The 22,516-nt window shown below is 42.0% G+C and overlaps 1 protein-coding gene across 5 annotated transcripts in view; it reads left to right on the forward strand.

Moving 5' to 3' along the window:
- Positions 1-12,593, forward strand: part of ARHGEF1 (Rho guanine nucleotide exchange factor 1) — a 162,308-nt gene extending 149,715 nt beyond the window's left edge. For all 5 annotated transcript variants that reach the window (XM_089687347.1, XM_089687344.1, XM_089687346.1 and 2 more), the window contains 6 exons: positions 842-888; positions 1,949-2,065; positions 3,522-3,725; positions 4,741-4,865; positions 8,068-8,147; positions 9,613-12,593. In XM_089687347.1, the coding sequence (XP_089543473.1) occupies positions 842-888; positions 1,949-2,065; positions 3,522-3,725; positions 4,741-4,865; positions 8,068-8,142 (568 nt within the window). In that variant the 3' untranslated portion in view covers positions 8,143-8,147; positions 9,613-12,593. The remainder of the gene's footprint in view (positions 1-841; positions 889-1,948; positions 2,066-3,521; positions 3,726-4,740; positions 4,866-8,067; positions 8,148-9,612) is intronic.
- The last annotated feature ends 9,923 nt before the right edge of the window (positions 12,594-22,516 follow it).

Genomic DNA, 22,516 nt, shown 5'->3' on the forward strand with positions numbered 1-22,516 from the left:
TATTTTTCGGAGATTCAGATGTATCCAAATTTCTGAATGGACATAGTAACAAATGGCAACCAATCTGGAAAAAAAAAGTTGTAACGAAAAAATATTAATGCATTCATTTAATTTGGATTTTCAAATTTGGTTGATAATATCAAATTTATTATGCATAGCTGGTTGTTAAGCAGTGGGCATCTGCCGCGTCTTTACCGACCATGCTATCAGAGGAAGGAAGGGTGGAACCTCTGAGCTCCAAAACACATTGGCTGTTTTGTTATCTTCCTGTTTGAATTAACACCATTTCTAAAGACTTTTGGACTCTGATTTCCTTGGTCCTAGAAACTTTTTTTGTACCCTAATTAAGCGCTATACAACAGACCTTGATACAACGATCCACACCTGTGACAGTAGGTGGGTTTAATGCAGAACTGGGAGGGCCTAGAATAAATAGGGGAGGAGCTTAGCACTAAGTCACAGGCATATACACTTTTGCAATACAACTACAGGTATATTTACTGTTTTACCTGTAATTCTGTTTAGCTATACAAAGTGCTTATCACTACTCGTTTGGGAAGGAATCATCAGCATCATCCTATTGCTCATTCATTGTCCAGTAAGCAGACAGGTAACTGTAACACGCAGATGAGAAACAGTAGGGTGGTCACCCTGGCTGTGCAGTGTGGTGAAGGTGTGTGAATCACAGGACTGGCTGGGCAGGATAAAAGATCCGGATCATAATGGTTCATAGGAATGTAAGATAAAGGGAGTACACTTGACAAAGATATATCCATTCTATAAAAGGTCATGTTAGTAGTCTTGTTTATTCTATATTAATCCTCCATACCTTCTTTTGCAGATTTAGTGAGAATGGCGCTTCCCTGAAAGAGTCTGTTACTAAAGAGGGTAAGAGATATCAAATTATACCCAAACACTCTTTACTTAACATTTCACTTGCTATTATTTCAATAGAAGGAGCTTTCCATTCATTAATCCATGAACAGAGAAGCTCTGCAGTTTAGTGATGTTTTAAAGCCAGTTGGTTACCATTACAGCCAAGCAAACAGCATTTTGTGAAGGATTTCCTCAGTGGCAACGTCCAAAATACTTCATAGCATGTTCTTGTAGTTTACTATACTTTCTCGTAGTGTTTATCCCTCCCTCCTTCCTGTTCCTCCCGCTCAACTATAGAGTACACATACATACGTTTTACATACTCAAAGGGTTGTCTGGCCAGTCCATTGACATCACAGGTCTTTGCTCATCTCCTGCTTCAGGAAGCTGCAATACCATACAATAGTAGTCTGACGCCCCCTTTGCCCCAGATTCATGGCTGAAGTGGGTTGAATGATGCTGACCATCATTCAACCCAGAAGACTGAGAACGTCTAGTGGCAGAAAAGAAGTATTGTGCGTTGACAGCTTCAGGTTGAAGGTGAAAATTGTTTCTATCCTGTGTTTCAAAATCGTCTCTTGCACTAGTTGCATCTGCACAGTAAGTCCTTATACACGTCACCCTACAGTAAAGACATTTGGAGTAAGGACCCAATCACATTTTTTGTAGGGATGCTGTGCAGGCGTGGCCAAGGAAGAACAAGTTTTTGGACTCCGTAATGTTAACGCTGGAAGAGGCAACCTCCATTATGAAGATCTGTGCACTTGGGGGGAAATCTGGGTTAGAGTAGGGGACAAACTGAAGTTGTACCTTCAGAAATTAAAAGTATAACATCAAAGTGTATTTTAATTCATTTGATTAAAATAAATTTGATAAAATGACTAATATTATAATAATATTGACATATCTGGTGTATGAAGAGCATCTGCCTTGAGGGTTTCTTTTGTTTGTTTGTTTTTTTTGATAAATGGCATTTTTAACTTTTTTTTACTTTTGAGTACATGGTTGTATTTGCTAATGCTGTGTACAGTTTTATAACATTTGTTTTACAGTTTTATTCCATCTTTTCCAGAAAAAGAGTCTTTGGAGGAAGCTGGCTTAGGACAGGAAAGTCTTGGGGACCCAACCCTAATAGAACATCTCACCCACAACTTGGGAGGAAATGTAGCCAGTGCAGCTCTGGAAGAGGGTAAGTTGGGTCCAGGCATTTGACTTTAACTATGAACCTTGCTGGAGATTAATATAAAAATAAAGAGCTGAGAAATCGCACAACATGACCAGTCAACACAGCCTCCTTTTCTCACAATGGGAGAGCAGGACATGTAAAAAATAAAATTTCACCAATACCACATTCTCAAATGTGTATCTGCTTCAGGTCAAGGTCAAAGGCTTCCCAAGGCCCTTATACGAACCTGTACTGTACTGTGCCTCCCTCTGTTCCTCCCCTCTCCCCTCCTCTCCTCTCTCCCCTCTCCCCTCCTCTCTCCCCTCTCCCCTCCTCTCTCCCCTCTCCCCTCCTCTCCTCTCTCCCCTCTCCCCTCCTCTCCTCTCTCCCCTCCTCTCCTCTCTCCCCTCCTCTCCTCTCTCCCCTCTCCCCTTCTCTCCTCTCTCCCCTCTCCCCTTCTCTCCTCTCTCCCCTCCTCTCCTCTCTCCCCTCCTCTCCCCTCTCCCCTTCTCTCCTCTCTCCCCTCCTCTCCTCTCCTCTCTCCCCCTCCTCTCCCCTCTCCCCTCCTCTCCCCTCTCCCCTCCTCTCCCCTCTCCCCCCCTCTCCCCTCTCCCCCCCTCTCCCCCCCTCTCCCCTCTCCCCCCCTCCCCCCTCTCCCCCCCTCTCCCCCCCTCTCCCCTCTCCCCCCCTCTCCCCTCTCCCCTCTCCCCCCTCTCCCCTCTCCCCCCTCTCCCCTCTCCCCCCTCTCCCCTCTCTCCTCTCCTCTCCCCTCTCCCCTCTCTCCTCTCTCCTCTCTCCCCTCCCCTCTCCCCTCTCCTCTCTCCCCTCCTCTCCCCTCTCCCCTCTTCTCTCCTCTCCCCTCTTCTCTCCTCTCCCCTCTTCTCTCCTCTCCCCTCTTCTCTCCTCTCCCCTCTTCTCTCCTCTCCCCTCCCCTCTCCTCCCCTCACCTAACTGGCTTCTAGGGCTGATTTTTTTTTTCCACCCTCTCTAAGCTCTGCTGTATGAACTGTACAGGTATGCAATAGGGTTAAACTAAGCCAAATTCAGATTCTTGCACTGCCTTCATTTAAAAAAAACCCATAAATGTAATATAGTTATGCACTGTTGTATTCCTTTCCCTTATGTTTCTGGTTGCTTATGTGATTCTGAACTGAAGTATATACTGCAATGGGACCTCCTGATATTAATATATCCTCCACAGTCAGTGCTTACACCTGTACTGTATGTTTTACACTTGAACTATTGATCTATTGGACCAAAACACATCCATTTAATAATGTATTAAAGAGCAGCAATAATTTGTGCATTTTATCTACCAGGGGCTCAGTGTAAGCAGAAGTGGGAAACTGTGTAGTCACAAAAAGATTGCAGATTTTCTAATATTATATAGTGGATGGTTTATATGGTAGTTTAGAATAGCTGGAATTTTAGTTTGGAAAGTGGTGTAGCCTTACCCATTCTCTTCTTTCCCTCCTCCCAGTGACCGTGCTGAAGAGGTTGCTAGTACGTAACATTCGCCTTAGCCTAGATGCGGAGTCATTCCCAAACTTGGAGAGTTGGTCTGACTTCTCCCGCGAAGAAACCGGAGCATCTCAAAATGTTCAGGATGAAAAGGCCGCCAATGGAGACCAGGAAGGTGATCACTCTGTTCCAGAGTCTGAGAGAGAAGGCCCGGGAGAGAACGGTGAGCGCTCCAGATGTATGGGTCTTCCGTCTGGCTACTTGACAGGCTTCGAGGTTGTAAGATTTGCTTTGGGTGGTACTTATAATCTCTTTTATAATTAACATTTTTAGATGTCAATATTGGACACATTTTTATATTCATTAAACTGGCCTTCCAGACACAACTAAAATATTCACTCCATGAAACAGGTGGGATCCTGTAATGTCGCGGTGTAGCTTGTGGGATCCTGTAATGTCGCGGTGTAGCTTGTGGGATCCTGTAATGTCGCGGTGTAGTTGTCTTGGTGCGTAAATTGAAACAATGAACTTCTCTTATTTGCTTCCTTTTGGCCTGTTAACCAATTGCACCAGATGGACGTACCCGTATCTTCTCAGGTTTCAGTGGTTATACTTGGGTCATGCCTGCAGCTGCAATTTGACCTCAGTATTTTTTTTTATTTCAGCCAGCGGTGCTGAATAATGTAAAAGCAATCTTAGCGGCTATACTGCAGCTGAATCATTTTTACATGCGGTGGAGGAGAGAAAGAGCTGTAGAGTTTGGTGCAGATACATGTGTGATGGTGTAAGTGTCCAATGTGCCCATGCAGTTCATTGAGAGCCTCAAGAAGAAAGGCCAATACTGCCTTTACTCAACACCATTAACCTCTTGTACCGCATATGAGCAGTGACACAGGGTAGGCTTTAATGCCCAAATGCCACACATATGCATCAATGAGAGCATGCTCCCAGCACAGTGATCCTTCCCGCACCTCAAGCTTACAGACTTTTATTAAAGGGATGCCTGAGCTGGGTTGGAAGGGGTTAAAAATATATAAAGGATGAGACACAAACAATATAAATATTTAACTGAGTTAACAAATCGACAAAAGAGGCATGCAACATAATGGTTCCATGTTTATTTTATATGAGCAATGTTATCTGTGCCTGCAGTTTAGCTGCAGTTGTGATCGTAGTTGTGGCTTGGCTGCAGGTAGATAAACATGAGCAACTTTGAATGTCTGATCTCCTCTCTACAGGTCAAGACCTGGCCTCCAGGGATATTGGAGAGTCTCTATGCGCTCCCATAGTACTATCTCAGGAGCAATCAGAAGAGGTTAGAAGGCATATCCTACTACTGGAGGAGAAGGTCCACCAACTTAAAGTAAGTATTGATGGCCTGTATTGTGTACACCAATGACTTATGGTAAATATTTTTAAATGTATTTAAGTTTGGAAAAAAAATTTGGCTTGTGCATTGAATATAGCTTAAGCAGATAAGAGATGTCTATCAAGCTGTGAACCCCTGGAATAGCATAGAGGCCATGTGCAGTATGTGTGCCATGTTTAGAGCCTTCTGCAGCCTTGGATCAGCAGTTTTAGGTAGGGAGGCAAGCACTTACAGCCTGAAACATGTTGTAGCTCTCTTTCAAAGTGGGCTCATGGGCTATACAGTTTAGTGCAATTTGTAAATAATGATCCATCATACTCTGCACTCCTTTCCCTCACATACCACCTTCAGCCATCTCATATATCTCCTTTAAAGCACACATCACCCTTTCCCTTTCATTTTGCACTCCTCTCTTGCAATACTCTCCTCAGCCATATCCTCCATACTCCTGTCCTGTACCCACCTACATACCCTCTGTACTCCTTTCTGGCACATACCAACTGTCACCATACCCAATTCACTTCTCTCCTATGTTTACTTCCCCCACTATACTCTCTGCACTACCTTCCTGTACTTTCCAACTCCTTTCCCACTGTAACCACTGCGCCCCTCTGCTGTACATACCGCCTGCCACCATACACTCTACACTCCTTTCTAGCACATACTGTCACCACCTGCCCCCCAAACTGCACCCTCTGCACCCCTCTCCTGTACATACCACCTGCCGCCATACCCTCTACTTCTCTCCGGTACATACCACCTGCTACCATACCCTCTGTACTTCTCTCCTGTACATACCACCTGCTACCATACCCTCTGTACTTCTCTCCTGTACATACCACCTGCTGCCATACCCTCTGTACTTCTCTCCTGTATATACCACCTGCCGCCATACCTTCTGTACTTCTGTACATACTACCTGCCGCCTTACCCTCTGTATTTCTCTCCTGTATATACCACCTGCCGCCATACCCTCTGTACTTCTCTCCTCTACATATTGCCTGCCGCCTTACCCTCTGAACTGCTCTCCTGCACGAACTACCCACCACCATACTCTGTGTACACCTCTCCAGCACATACTGGTCATTGTCATACACGCACTCACCTACAGATATTCCCCACAAAAACAATTATTATTATACAAGATTTATATAGCGCCAACAGTTTGCTCAGCGCTTTACAATATAATGGGATACAATACAGCAACAATACAGTTCAATACAAGAGGGAAAGGAGGGCCTGATCCTTGGAGCTTACAATCTAGGAGATTCTTTAGTAATACTTGAAATGCATCCAACTTTGCCCATTCACACTTTTTGCTGGTAATGTAAAAGTCAACTCTATCCAAAGCCACTGTTTTACTACACTGCTCCAAAAAAATTAAAGTAACACTTTGAAAACACATCAGATCTCAATAGGGAAAAATATCACGCTGAATATCTAAACTGATATTGACGGGGTAATGTGTTAGGACCGTAAGGATGCCCCATCGTTTGATGGAAATAAAAATTATCAACCTACGGAGGACTGAACTCAAAGACACCCCAAAAATCAAGGTGAAAAAATGATGCAGCAGGCTAGTCCATTTTGCTGAAATTTCATTGCAGCAACTCAAAATGGTCCTCAGTAGATTGTATGGCCCCCATGTGCTTGTATGCATGCCTGACAACGTCGGGGCATGCTACTAATGAGACAACGGATGGTGTCCTGGGGTATATCCTCCCAGATCTATACCAGGACATCACTGAGCTCGTGGACAGTCTGAGGTGCAACCTGGCAGCGTTGGATGGACCGAAACATGATATCCCAGAGGTGTTCTATTGGATTTAGATCAGGTGAGCATGGGGGCCATTCAATGGTATCAATTCCTTCCTCCTCCAGGAACTGCCTGCATACTTTCGCCACATGAGGCCGGGTATTGTTGTGCACCAGGAGGAACCCAGGACCCACTGCACCAGCGTAGGATCTGACAATGGGTCCAAGGATTTCATCCCGATACCTAATGACAGTCCCTCCATGGATATGCCTCCCCAGACCATCACTGACCCACCACCAAAACGGTCAAGCTGAACCATGTTACAGGCAGCATAATGTTCTCCATGGCTTTCACGTCTATCAAGTGCTCAGGGTGAACCTTCTCTCATCTGTGAAAAGCACAGGGTGCCAGTGGTGGACCTGCCAGTTCTGTTTTTTTAATGGCAAATGCCAATTTAGCTCTGTGGTGCCGGGCAGTGAGCACAGGGCCCACTAGAGGATGTGGTGTCCTCAGGCCACCCTCATGAAGTCTGTTTATGATTGGTCAGAGACATTCACACCAGTGGCCTGCTGGAGGTCATTTTGTAGGGCTCTGGCAGTGCTCAACTTGTTCCTCCTTGCACAAAGGAGCAGATACAGGTCCTGCTGATTGGCCCTCTACGGCCCTGTCCAGCTCTCCTAGAGTACCTGACTGTCTCCTGGAATCTCCTCCATGCTCTTGTGACTGTGCTGGGAGACACAGCAAACCTTCTGGCAATGGCACGTATTGATCTGCCATCCTGGAGGAATTGGACTGCCTGTGCAACCTCTGTAGGTATTGCCTCATGCTACCAGTAGTGACACTGACCCTAGCCAAATGCAAAACTAGTGAAAAACAGTCAGAAAAGATGAATAGGTAAAAAAATGTCAGTAGCCTCCACTTATAAAACTATTCCTGTTTTGGGGGTCATCTCATTGTTGCCCATCTAGTGCACCTTTTGTTAATTTCATTAACACCAAAGCAGCTGAAACTGATTAACAACCCCCTCTGCTAATTAACTGATGAGTTCAATATCCCAGGAGTTTCAATGACTTAGTGCTATACTCTGATTAAAAAGTGTTCATTTAATTTTTTTGAGCAGTGAATAATGGTTGATTATCCTCTGCGGACTTCTCGTCAAATGTGTCACTAGTGAGATTTACCCCTGACAATCTCATAATCGCCATATGATTTTGTAATGGTTTTTATTGGGCTGAACTTTTTATTGGGCTGAACTGGAAATGCTTGAGGGCATATCAGGCAACTGGAGGACTGAGAGGTACAGGAAGCCAGCATGGGATTATCTAGCTTGCATTCGCACAATTTTGAAATATCTGTTTTAGTTGGAGTTGACCTTCGAGTGGAAACGTCTAACCTTTTTTTTTTTTTATCACTGTATACCTCTTGTTCTTTGATTCACAGTTGATAGAAGAGGATTACCTACACCTGCAGAGGACAGTCACCAAATTTTCAGTATCACAAAGTAGTTTTACATGAAACAGGTGAGTGAGCAGAGTCTTGGGGAGATAAGTAAACATAAAAGGGGACAGAGGGTACTTGAGGGATTTTTTAATATAACATTGGGTATGTTACAAATTCACATATTTTTCAATTCAAGCTAAAATGTACTGTGATATACTGAAGCAGGGCATGATCCCCTCCCTTTGGAGAATGGGCCGCAGGGCAGTATTCCAACATATTAACGACACCAAACACACCTCCAAGATGACTACACTGCCTTGCTAAAGAAGTTGAGGGTAAAGGTGATGGACTGGCCAAGCATGTTTCCAGACCTAAACCCTATTGAGCATCTGTGGGGCATCTTCAAATGGAAGGTGGAGGAGCACAAGGTCTCTAACATCCACCAGCTCTGTGATGTCGTCATGGAGGAGTGGAAGAGAACTCCAGTGGCAACCTGTGAAGCTCTGGTGAACTCCATGCCCAAGAGGTTTACGGCAGTGCTGGAAAATAATGGTGGCCACACAAAATATTGACACTTTGGGCCCAATTTGGACATTGTCACTTAGGGGTGTACTCACTTTTGTTGCCAGCGGTTTAGACATTAATGGCTGTGTTGAGTTATTTTGAGGGGACAGAAAATGTACACTGTTATACAAGCTATACATGCACTACGTCACATTGTAGCAAAGTGTCATTTCTTCAGTGTTGTCACATGAAAAAATATAAAATATTTACAAAAATGTGAGGAGTGTACTCACTTCTGTGAGATATTGTACTTAGTAATGCACTAGTTGTCGAAACAATTGTGGACACCTGAACATCATATTTATATGAACTTGTTGGACATCCCATTCCAAAACCATGAACATTAATATTGAGTTTGTCCATTTTTCCCCTAGAACTACTTCCATTCTTTTATAGGGTGTCTATAGATATTTGTGCCCATTCAACTAAAAGAGCATTTGTGAGGTCAGATACCGATGTGGGATGAGAAGACCTTGTTTGCAGTTTTCTGTTCAGGCAACTTGAGTTCCTCCTCACTGTACTCCTCAAACCATGTCTTCATGGAACTGGCTTTGTGCACAGGGGCACAGTTATGCTAGAACAGAAGATGATCCTTTTTCCCATCCTTTGGTAAATCTGAGTGCTGCTAATCATTTGCGGCCCCCTTCTGTCTTTGTGCACTCCGGCAATGGCTGCATGGCATTTCTGAGGGCAAGTTTCCTGATGGTGACAACAGTGGGCCATTCTTGCATGATGTGTGTTCAAATGACCATCTGTAGTTTCCATCGGAAGCCCATGTGATGGGTTGACAATGCAGGGCACAGATGGGAGACGGGGACAGAGTGTTCCCACCTTTGTTTACAAAACAAGAACCTTCATGGCATGGTCACCAGGTATCATTTGCATATATTATGTTGCAGATATTAAAATGACTTTTTTTAAGTTTTAATTATTACATTTAGATCTCTTTTTTTTTAGAGATTTTTATTTTTATATCCACAGGTGAGATATTGCCTCAAATTACCCTTTCATCACTTCCATGTACCCCAAGAAGGAGAGCAACTCAACGCCGAAACCTCAGTCTTGGTGTTTCCTTTGGGACAGATAATTATGCGGGTGGGACTAAACAAGACTGCCAGTCATAGGATGTGGGTGGGCGACTTTTTTTAAAGGAGGCTCCTGTTTTATTTCTATTGGTCAAGACACAAGTGCCTTTTTGTTTTTATATGTAATTTTTCAGGGACTGTAGCAGGGTGGGGAGATCTAAAATCTCTCTCAATATATATATTATGTATTCTCTCTTTTTTTTTTTTTCTTCAAGTATATATATCAGATATAGAGATTGTTATTGTAGCTGTACAGTAAAATGATCTTGTTTGCTTATTAGAGAAAAGACTGGTCTTTCAGTGCCTCCTCCCTTAAATTTTATAAGCTATACAAAGGATATAAAATTCTACTGGTTTCCAATCCAAAGCAGATGGGACCATGAAGCCATAATCTAACACTTCAGGTAAACCAATGAGTTATGAGATGAATGGCTTAATAGGACAAGGTTTTGTAAGCGAAAGTAATGCGGTACGTTTACTAGCAGATAACAGAATGGGATGGTGTGAAAACTTAAAGGCTCACTCTATCCATTATTGGTATTTCCATTTTGAGTTGGTGTGTCGGCAGGTTGAATCTTCTACTAGCTTAATATATCAGGGGCTCCAGAGAAAGATCTCGAGGCTATACTTTCTCCGATATCCCTTTTTTATCTCATTCTTATTTGAGAAATCTAATAGAGTTCTCCAGTGGATGTCAGAGAGTGGGGGGGGGGGGAGCTGAGAATTCCAGGTTGCCCCATCTCCCTTGTCCCATGTCAGAAGTCAACTGAGATTCATCTTGCCTGCTCTTTAAGACAGTCAGAGAGCATACAAAATGCATAGAGGATGTAGATTGTGGCTGAACCAATCAGTGCACTAGGAACTACTGATGTTGTTGAGATGGCAAATGCTTTGTGCTTCTAGGAACAGCAGTGCAGCTAGTTTCTAGGGGATCAATAGGTTGCCTTTATTAAATGATGGTCATGGCTAGTATGCCTATACTCCATAGGGGTGTCTTTGTCATTATCAGTCCTCATTACTATTCACAGGTCAATAGAACTGAGCAGTGTGTCCTTACTGGCTAATGTTGGTCTGATGTGGACTTGCTGTCCTTGAGATTTAATTTCTGCTGTTGCTGTGGTAATGCACATATTAAGTCCTTAATGCATAAGCTTGTTGGACCAACAGTTCAGTTCCTGTCAATGAATCAGATTCTCCCTCTCATTTGTCCATACCACACTGGAAGCATGAAAGGGAGCATTTGATTGGTCCCCTTGGCTAGCAAGTCCTATCCTTCCATTAGCCAAATTTCCAAATAGTTTTGTATTAATAGCTGTTACATTTGCTTGCTTATAAGTACAGTCTCTTATAGTAACAGACCAAGATTCATTGCTCACTTGTCTGAGTTATAAGATACTCAGTTTGGTTGCTAGGCATTACTATTATTTTAGCTCAGCCTTGCTCTGACTATACCGAGACACCCGCCAGGAAGCATCCTTCGCTTATACCTATAGCCTTACAGGCTTAGGATGCACATTTTGTACCCTTGAGTCACCCAAAGTATAATTCTCATCTTGTTACATTGTAGGGGCAATGCTGGGTCTGCTGTGTTGGGTTAACTGGCAACTGAGGACTGGTAATATGACAGTTATCACCTATGCTCTCTGTGCAAGACAGTGGTTGTGCCAAAACAATATCATGTTATTATGGATTGTTATGTATGTGTATTAAACAAACGGTGTAGATAAGTGTTTTGTCAATGGTTTTAGAAGAAGCCACAGATTTCTTTTTCTCATGGTAGAGTTATCACTTGAAACATTTGTGCTTTAAAGTTTGAGTCCGCCCAGAACTTTTATTTCACTTGTTTCTGGATTTTGATAGGTTGACTCACATGCTTGCTTCTAGAATTGCTTAGGGGCTCTAGCTGAGGAATCTCTCTTGGAGTTGCCTAATCCGCTCCTTTCTGTGGCTGTTCTAGGCCAAGGATATGCGTCTTCTTCCTGCTGTATCCTATTTAATGTAACATAAATGCCAAATCGAACAGTGAGAGTGGGAACCATTGATAATGGTTGTTGTAGATGATGCTAGTTGGGAATTCGGGTGTGGACCTAACTTCAAGTCTTTAAAAAGCCAGTTGGAGATTAGCCCTGCTTGAATCTATGCAGAACTGATATGAGTTTTGGGCAAGAAGATCCTTTGTTATGTGCATAAAGAAAGAAAAAAAACTCCCACCTCTTCATCGTTACCTGAGCTGTTGGCAACCGATAACAAAACAGAAGAGGCAAGGAAAGTTGTAGCAGATTTATCATGGAAATTACTTTAACTGGACCGATCTTATATGTTTCAAGAGTCTGCTTACATGGCACCCAAATCTGCAGAGTGATGGAGATCTTGAATTTTTGGAAAATTATTTATAGCCAGTGTTTATTTGCCAAATAGATGCTTTGTGTGGAATGATGTAGTAAACTGGGGCAACTTGCAGCTGTGGTGGAAGTAGGTTTTCTCATGGGCCCTTTCTAGCCTTCTAGACTTGCACCAAAGACTCCAAGGCCCTCCATTGCCAATCTATGATGACGAATCTGAGGAATCGCCATGTTCAGGTTTGCACAATGAGGGGAATTATATATATATTTGTATTTTTTAGCCCAGTGTGGCTTCCTATTCCGTTTGGTTATTTAAACATCATTCCTATATATTTATATATATATATGAAGCTTTTTTTTTTTATTTGTATTTTTTTTTGTTTTATATTTGAAGAGCGTGTGGCTTGGAGGTATCTGTTTGGGTAGGGAAGACTGTTCCCTAGAGATGTTTTCTCAGTATATGCCAAAGACCATTTTTCGCAAAAGTTGTAACTTTTAGAAATGTCACAAAAAAATAAAGATTTTTTTTTCTCCATTTTACGTCTCTTTGGTTTTATTATAACATACGCGTAAATGTTCCTGTGTGACTGGATGTGATGTACAAGCCTCATAAAGTGAACAAAGACCTCCTATAGCTTCCATGATTAGTGACATGACAGTCCCTGGAAGGGCAGAGCTGTCTGTAGCGTACGCTGAGATTGACATCCTGGTTCCACCATCTCTACGCGGTGGATGACATAAGATGGGGAATAACTGGATCTCTGGTGAAAGACTGATGTTTGTTTGAGTGTGCATTAGTACATTTTGTAAGCCAAATAGTTAATTCATTAAGCCGAGATTTCTGTAAACAAAAGGGGCAAAGAATAGATTCCTTTCCTAGACTCTACATAATGTCCAATCATCTTAAAAAAACTAAAAAAAAAACCAAAGAATTGGTTGGCCTGCTGCGCTACACCATAACCTCTAGTGTAAAAAGGTTAATTTTATTTGAGCCATCTTGCAGTAGATATGATATAAAAAAAACAGATTGTCAGTTTTACAACACACCATACCCTGAATACCCTGGAGTCTAGTTTTATGGATGGAGAGATTTTATATGGCTCTTTTACTCTTCCATTGAACTCTGAGCGTTGTATGAGGAAAAAACAAACCTCTTGAGATCTAAAATGTGTATGTTTTTACCATATAGCAACATCATATGTAGCAAAAACTTTGCACATTTGGGGTTCCTTTAGACCTGCTTTAAGCTGATTTTATATGGGACTTGTATGGGGATGCAAACCTGTCTTGACGCGAGGGAAAAACCCCACAGCCACCTAGTTTTCAAAAAATGTTAGGCATTAAACTGTCTGAACTTCATTTAAATACTTTTTTCTGCCAGATGATAAAATATTTAGTGTACTTCTTAAAGCTGTCTACCAAATTGAAACCTATGTTCTGAAAAAATGTAAAAATCAATTTGGTATGCTGCGTGGTGAAAGAATTTACTATTAATCAAACTGTCACATAGGAAGACTGCAAAAATTGATCTGGTTGGTTTTGGATACCCTAATTGGGAATTGTGTATTTAGTCTTTTTGCTTTCCCGGGCTCTGATAATTCTTGGTTTTACAATATGTCCACACTAAATATGAACTTGGGTGTGTTTGGATGCTCTTCCAAACCAACATTGCTCAACTACCAGGAAGCTGTCACCTTTAATGATCAATCATTTGCAGCCAAGGCATTCCCAGCCCAGCAGTGGCATGTATACACCCCCCCCTGTATTTGTGCTGCTGAAGGGTGGGAAATGCCCCTACCACAGATGATTGGCCCATTACAGGAGGGTTTCATGGTGGGCATTGCCACATGGATTCTGAGGAGCATCCAAATATGCTCAAGCTCATCTCTGGTCCACACCACTAGTAAAGAGGCAACCAACAACCTGTCCTGTTGTCCTGATAAGCACCTGAAGCGTCCTTTCCCAATTATTCTCTTAAAATTCAATGCTTGAGATATTTATTACCTCTCATAGAGATTAGAGTACTCCTCCTAACAGTGCCTTCATTCTCTTTAGAAAGACAGCCCTATCAATGTTCAGGCATCTTCTGGGGTCATAATCTCCTTCTCGGACTAAGAGACCTGTTAAGTAGCCTTAGATTTCTTACACAGATCAGCCTTCTACTGGTACCTCTCACCTTTCTACTGTCAAAAGTTACAATACACAGTGAAGTTATAGTGCACTTAGTGAAGCTGAAGTATCACAACCAGGCAGTTAGCCTTTAATGTGAACATGCCATGAGGAATATGAGTGGGGCTGCCATGGTTGACCTCCATAAAATGTTATTTTCCTGGCTGTTATGTTGTCATTCATCCTAAAGGTGTTCAGTAGGGTTGCGATTGGGGAATCTGTGTAGGCCACTTGAGTTCCTTCGTATCTAACTTCACAAACCATGTCTTTATAGAGCTGATACTGTGCAGAGCACAGTCATGCTGGAAACACAAGGCTGGTAGTGCAGAATTGTCTAAAATGTTTCTGTATGTATGCAGTAGCATAGCCATTTTCAGCTAGGGATCCTAAGGTTCCTTGAGCTTTGGTTAATTGACCTCCCATATGATGATGCTTACATAAGTCCAACTCCATAGACCTTATTTTAGTTGTCTGTAAGGGGGGCAGTCTTCCTACTAACTACGAATTTAAGGAATATTGGAAAGATGAGAACATCACAAAGTTCGGACAAATACAGTAAGAATTGTATAATCCAAGATGCATAAATAGAAAGTCAGTGTCTTTTGGTTACTAAAAACTCTACCTTCTCTAACTCCATCAAAGCTTGTATGCCTGTAGTGAGTTTGAGCTTGTGCTAGATAGTTATTGTAGCATTAAACGAGCAGCACCAGGAGTTTTGAGCCTCAAAAATGCATTGGTTTATATTCACATATCTGGACGAGTACACTTCTTGACTTGTCCAATATGGCACTCTCATCCTTCCAATATTCTACAGACTACTTAATGGATTCTTGGTGATGTCCTAGTTGAACACCAATGTATGAGGCATTCTTCCTACTGGCCACCAATGTAAGGAGGACATTTTACCCTATTGACTCCCAATAGAAGGAGAATTCTACCCACTGATCCTCAATTTATTTTAGCAAACCTGAAAATTATTTCAAAGGTGCCTTTTTCGTAAATGGGTTACGAGAGGGTTCCATAGCATTAACAGTACTCTTTAATGGAAACACCTAGACTCAATCATTTGGTAGGGTGTTTACGTAGTTTTGTGATGATAATTGTCCACAAAAGTATTGGCATATAGTGTACCGCCCAGTGGAGAAGTCCCCTTTAAAACACATGCCAAGACACTTGGTTGTTGTGTATTTCTTTATTGCTTTGCTCTGGGAATGCTCCAACCCAGTCTTTTCACTCACAGATACACAGAAAGCACCTGTGGGTTTTTTTTCCCATTTCCTTTTCTCCCTGGCCTCCCTCCCATTCCAAAAAAATTAGCACAGACATCTGGACAGAACACTGGATGAGGAGAGGGAGGGTCGGGGCCTCAAACACGCACGTACTGCACAATATACTAGATGGGGTACACAGGTGAAGCACAAGAAACCTTTGGGACAGGAAGGGGGGAAGGTTCTGCTTTGAATTATCCACAGACTGAAGCAACCAAATTTGTCCTTACAAGGTGCACAAACCCACTCTGACCTTCAGCAGCCAATCAGAGTTTGTCATTTTTCTAGCAACTTTGAAAATGGAAGCCAACATGGCCCTATAACTGCTGGGCACTTCATACCGTCTTGCGGCGTGTTATTAAAAGAAGGTTATTTGTGTTGCAACAAGAAGAACACATCGATATCGCATGTAATGGTCATGGAAGTGCTGTAGAAAGGCTTGCTCTGTATGGATTAGAACTAAAGTGCTGGCGTGAATTTTTTTTTTCTTGAAAAAGAAAGTTTTTGAGCAATTGATTTTTTACTTGAGGTGTGAGCTGTCTGGAACAAACGGAATGAATCATTTTTGTTTCACAACACAAGGATGAAATTATAAGGAATGAGTAAATAATATTTCTGTTGCTTTATGGTTGAGAGGTGTCACAGTATCAGGCCAATTATCTGGAGATTTTGGGATAAAGACTCCATCCAGATTACCGTCCTTACCACTGTCATACACCAGCGTCTGATGATTGGACGGCTACTTTTTGTAAGAGATAAATGAAAGTGAATTTTCATCGTCCACGTTAGTACTGATACCTTCATTACACGTGATAGCCCAAGGGACTTTTACCATGTATATATAAAGCCAAACTTGTTTTTCTATTTTATAAAAAATAGAATAGTTAAAGTGAGGGAATAGTTAAAGTATATCTCTAGTCAAACAAGGTACAAAATGAAGAGCCCAAGAAATGAAAACATAATAAGCTTCAATGCACAGAGCTCCCTTGCTGTACTTTTTTGTCACAAGATGTCCATAGTCTAGTGGCAAGCATCATTCAACGCACTGCCTCTGAGTTTGTCATCGTCTACCCACCCCATCCAGTGACTGGACTGTGAAATGAGAAGTAGCAAAGGGATGAGCTCCTCTCTCTGTCACTCTGCTCTCTCCTCCTACTTCTTGTCAGGAACCGATTGGCTAATTGTGCTGCTTCTGACTTTCACACTCCATCTCTGCTGTACAGAGAATACAAGAGTATGTCAGATTCAGGTACTTACACTGCTTGCATTTAAAAATACACTTAACCTCCTTAGCGGTTTTCCCGAGTGTAGCTCGGGGTAAAATTTCAATACCAAGAGCGGTAACCCCAAGCTACACTCGAGCTTACCATGCGGCGTTGCTCAGGGAGTCCCTGCAGCACTTACCTTGTCCTTCGCTCCTGCGATGTGTCCCCTGCAGCATCCCCGGCCATCTCCTCTGGCCGATGCCGGCATCTGGCTTCCGTGTTCCGGTCCCTGTGACGTCGGGACGTACGGGCGCCGGAACCGACGGGAAATTTGAAATTTTTTAAAAATGTAATTTTTGCTGTCGTTGCTGTTTCAATGCATTTCACATATAGTTTGTCCCTACTGCTTTGTCCTGCGCCCTGCCTGCATTTTGACTGTTCTTTCTGCCTGGAAACTTAGAAAAGTCCATGGCGTCCAAAAAGCGTCCCTTTACGTCAAAAGCGGTTTTAGAACAGCGATAGTAATTCAGAACCACTTGCAGAATTGAGTGATAATGATTCGTGGGGGAAATTCGTCATCAGACACTGAAAACGATTTTGCGACTTTGCTCAGTGATGTGTGAATTTGCCTCTGTATTTCAAATTTCAGTGTTTTTGGTTTGATTATATTATTGAATTAAATTTATTATTATTTTATTATTATTTTTTATGATTATTAAATTATAATTTATGATTTCGTGTTTCAAGTTTTATCATATCTGGAATGTTTACTAGACTCTTGTTCGGACAGATTTAAGTGAGTTATTCATAAAAATTACAGCCTACAATAAAAAAATACATATTTCCATGCAAAAAAAATAGTACTGCTTTCAGCACAAAAAGTCGGAAAGAATCATACCGTCGAGGTTAATGATGTATTAATGATTTCGGCACTACAATAATTTGTGTCTATTGCATCTGCCTGGAGTTCAGCTTTAAAAGATAAGTTCAGATTTTGGACCATGTTACGTCATCCACATATTTTTAGGGTGGAATTTGTAATGTTCCAGTAGCTTCAGGCTGTCCATCCCAACTCCCCCTCTCTGTGACAGCGAATGGGGGATTTTCTTCCCGCACCCACTGTCTTCATTTGAAGAGAGTGTGGCCATGTGGGATTCCAACCACAGGGTTCTGTGAATGAATGAACTACAAGTACTGACGGCCATTGTGGCCGTCTGCTTATAGTCCTCAATGAACTACCAGAGCACTGTTGAGTGTGCTAGTTAGTTCATTTATTCTTCTTGTCATTGTGTAACTTTCTGCCTGTATGATGTACAGGCAAATAGTCTGCAGGAGCCCTGCATTGCACCCGTGATCTGCTTATCACAGGTGCGATGCATTCCAAGGTCCAAATGAAAAAAAAAAATACTTAAACGCACATTTTTTTTTTAACTGCAAAAAAATATGTACAATTATTTATTTTTTAAAGGTGAACTTATCCCTTAATGATGTATTAATGAATTCAGAGCTACATTCCTTGAATTATACCTGCCTAGAGATTAGCTGTAAAACTATGCTTCACTACCTGTCCTAGAAACACAGCAAGAAGTGATAGAAAATATATCCAAAGATTTGAAAATGCCCACCTAAGGGTGTATGTCTAGGCAAAACTTTTTTTTTTTTGGATAGAGTGTGGAAGGGTTAGATTCTCTCAAGTTTTTATCACAGTCTCCGTTGGGGAGATTCACCACTACTAACATTGCCACAGAGAAAGCAATTGAAGGGAAATCCAACATTTTAGAGTTTTCCCCAGATCAAGAGGTAAAGTGAAATCTTCTCTTCCAAAGGGAACACTTGTTCTGGGAACAGCTGGTAAAAGAAAGCAATTTCCTTTACGTTGCTCTAACTTCCTGTTGTGTCTGTCATAGGAAGTGAGCAGAAATTTCCCCAATGGTACAGCAAAAAAACCAAAAAGTTTTTAACTTGTCCCTACTCTATCCAAATCTAAAAATAATTTTGGCTATACATATACTTGGAAAATTTTCCATCTATTTCTGTTTTGGTGACAACTTACAGTTTTGGATTTTTCCCGTCGCCAAGACAAAAAACGGTACGTCTTCAAAGAAAAGTAGCAAAGCAGGTCAACATTTGTCAGATGGAGGCTCCAGTGCTGGCATCAGAAGGAGGTCTGCAAACACAGCAAAAGAACCAGAAACACACCAATAATCTCACCATTTCAATAAAGCTGTATTGTTCCAGACAGCATACGCTTAGAAGCCCCAACTGGGAACCTCTCCAGCTAATGCGTTCCATTTGAAGGCAGACTTAATCATAGAGAGAAGCCTGTGCAGCTGGTTCTTTTGCTGGGAGTATATCTCCATAATAGGGTAACGGTCAACAATAAAAGCCTGGCTGTGGTTTTATCATTTCCTCACTCTATCCAAAGATAAAAAAAACCCTTGGCTTTAGACATACCTTAAGCTGGTCCTACATGCATTTGACTTGTAAAATAAGCTTTAGATCCACCAGCAACAAAGAAGATTGTACAACCAGATTTCAACATGTATAACCAGCATCATGGTGAACATGTACACTAACAATTTCAGGCAATTTCAACCAATTTTCCATCACAAAATCTACAGAACAAATTGAGGCAACCTACATCCTATCATAACTCTTACGACTAAAATGTTCTGGTGGTAAGTTGCCCTGATCTGTTGGCTCATATTTGTGATAGGTGGCTGCAACTAATTAGGTCATTTCAAATTTGCTGTGTTAATGGTAAGATCATGGCTTCAAGAGGCCAAAATTAAAGCCCAACTCCAGCCCAAACATCTGTTGGGTTTTTTTTGGGGTCTGCTGCTCCATTGGTAATTTTTTTTTTTCCCCATACTGTTGGGATAGAAAGTGATGGAGAATCTCCCCAAGTTGTGATACACTATACTGGTTTACAGATTACATTTTTTTTTAGTAGGGACTTGTTCACATATACTGTATGTAATGTGGTGACACACGGCAAAATGTGCAGTTTACTATGCATTTTCACAATGCACTGTACCACATGTACCACCACGTTTTAGCCCACATTTATATACACTGCAACACATCAACATAAAGCATCTAGGTGTTGGGGTGTGATACAAGAGATGATCAGGGACTGCAGATATGGTACAAGAGATGGTCAGAGACTCTAGGCATGATACAAGAGATGGTCAGAGACTGTGGGCATGGTATAGGAGATGGTCAGAGACTCTAGACATGATACAAGAGATGGTCATAGACTGTGGACATGGTACAGGAGATGGTCAGAGACTCTAGACATGATACAAGAGATAGTCAGAGACTGTGGATGTGGTGCAGGAGATGGTCAGATACTCTAGACATGATACAAGAGATGGTCATAGACTGTGGACATGATTCAGGAGATGGTCAGAAGCTGCAGACATGATACAAGAGATGGTCATAGACTGTGGATATGGTACAGGAGATGGTCAGAGGCTGCAGACATGATATAAGAGATGTTAAAGACTGCAGACATGATATAAGAGATGGTCAGAGACAGCAGACATGATATAATGGATAGTCAGAGACTGCAGAAATGATACAAGAGATGGTCAGAGACTGCGGACATGATACAAGCGAAGGTCAGAGACTGCGGGCATAATACAGGAGATGGTTAGAGGCTGCAGTCGTGAAATATGAGATGGCCAAAGATTGCAGACATGATACAGGAAATGGTTAGATGCTACGGACATGATCTAGGAGATGGTCAGAGACTGTAGACATGATTTAAGAGATGGTCAAAGACTGCAGGCATGATACAAGAGATGGTCAGAGACTGGGACATGGTACAGGAGATGGTCAGGGACTCTAGACATGATTCAAGAGATAGTCAGAGACTGTGGACATGATTCAGGAGATGGTCAGAAGCTGCAGACATGATACAAGAGATGGTCAAAGACTGTGGACATGATCCAGGAGATGGTCAGAGGCTGCAGACATGATATAAGAGATGGTAAGAGACAGCAAACATGATATAATGGATAGTCAGAGACTGCAGAAATGATACAAGAGATGGTCAGAGACTGCGGGCATGATACAAGCGATGGTCAGAGACTGCGGGCATAATACAAGAGATGGTCAGAGGCTGCAGTCGTGAAATAAGAGATGGCCAAAGATTGCAGACATGATACAGGAAATGGTTAGAGGCTGCGGATATGATCCAGGAGATGGTCAGAGACTGTACACATGATATAAGAGGTGGTCAGAGACTGTAGACATGATTTAAGAGATGGTCAAAGACTGCAGGCATGATACAAGAGATGGTCAGAGACTGGGACATGCTTCGGGCGACAGTTATAGACTAGAGACATATTACATGAGACTGCTAGAAATCATTGCTATAACAGGACAACACAGAAATCCCAAGAGCTGCACAGAAAGTGCCTAAATGCCAAATGTGGTTCCCAAACTGCAGATTGGCAGCCAGATGGCTAGAATCTATGCAAGGTTACTGCTACTCCCTGTGTCTTCCTGGCCATTGACAACCTTCCCCTCATTTCTTGTCTTGCAGTCACAAAGAACAGAAGTGAGGTGAAATCTCTCCAAAGGGGTCATGGACGGCAATGAATTGAGATGGTCTGGGCATTTTACACGGATGACACCAAGGAAGCTACACAGACCTCCAATGGTATTAAAAAAAAATTATTATGTGGAATGTTTAGCTCTAAATACATACATGGATTCACAAAAGTCAACACGGTATTGTTCTTAGGGCCTCTCCATTGTAATCTTGCATTGTACTCCTGAGATAATTGTCTGCTACTGCTACATGGTGCTCTTTCATTGTTTAGTATTGCGCCATGTGATAACTATAGGGCAAAATGCTACAACGTGGACTAATATTGTTTTAAACCATAAGGCAACAGAAAAAAATAACCATTATTTATAATTCACAAGTATACATTATCATGACCTGGGGGTGTTAACTGAAACATTGATGGGAGGTCAACGTGAATCATTTATGAGCTGCAGTTGGAGATCTCATCCACCAGGTGGCAGAAAAACACTTCAGACTCTGGCAGGGTGTATATTACTTGTCCAATGGTTGGAGTGAGTGTGAGATCCAACAGTGAATTTTGGAGATTTAAACAGTTTTCCAGAAGAAATTAAAAAAAAAGTGTACTTTCTCCAATTTTAGTGTCTGAGGGGCAGAATTGTGTACTTCACCTGTGTCCCAAATGAACAAATTCCAAAGTACTTTAATAGAAAAATAAACACATACAATCTCTTTAACCTGTTTGCCAACGGAAGAGAGCTGCACTGCAGTTCCCCAGTTGGCAAGCAGGGCCTCTTCATCCCAAGACTAAAGGGTTCTTTAGCTAGCTGCAAATATTGCCTATAAGGAAGCTGTCTCTAAAAACAGGTACATGCAGTTCCTTAAGAACAGTGTCAGTGCTCCCTGTTGCCTTCTGGATCCTGACACTTGAGATCATCAATAACAAAAAGAAAACTCTTGGTTTAAAAGTAGATTTGTATTGTAGGAGAAAAGAACCCCCCGAGTGGATGAGGGCAGGTAGTCCAGTTTCTGGACATTTTGGAAGGCAGGTCTATGTTGACAGGGGTGTCCGAAGGCGTCCCAAAAAAAAAGTCTGCAGAGCCTTGGATGAATGAGAGTGCCACAACAATTGGATAGGTCCGGTTTGGGTTTTTTAATTAAATACAATATAACAAAATAAATACAATGTAACCATATACATCCGTCACGTTTTAGGAGTTCACATATCTCCCTTCATCAGGGCTAGTACTGTATGCTGACAACGAATACAAATGTGTAC

This window comes from Staurois parvus, unplaced genomic scaffold (assembly GCF_062004578.1).
Source record: "Staurois parvus isolate SC_StPar_1 unplaced genomic scaffold, SC_StPar_1.0 ptg000423l, whole genome shotgun sequence".
In the NCBI taxonomy this organism is placed as follows: domain Eukaryota; kingdom Metazoa; phylum Chordata; class Amphibia; order Anura; family Ranidae; genus Staurois; species Staurois parvus.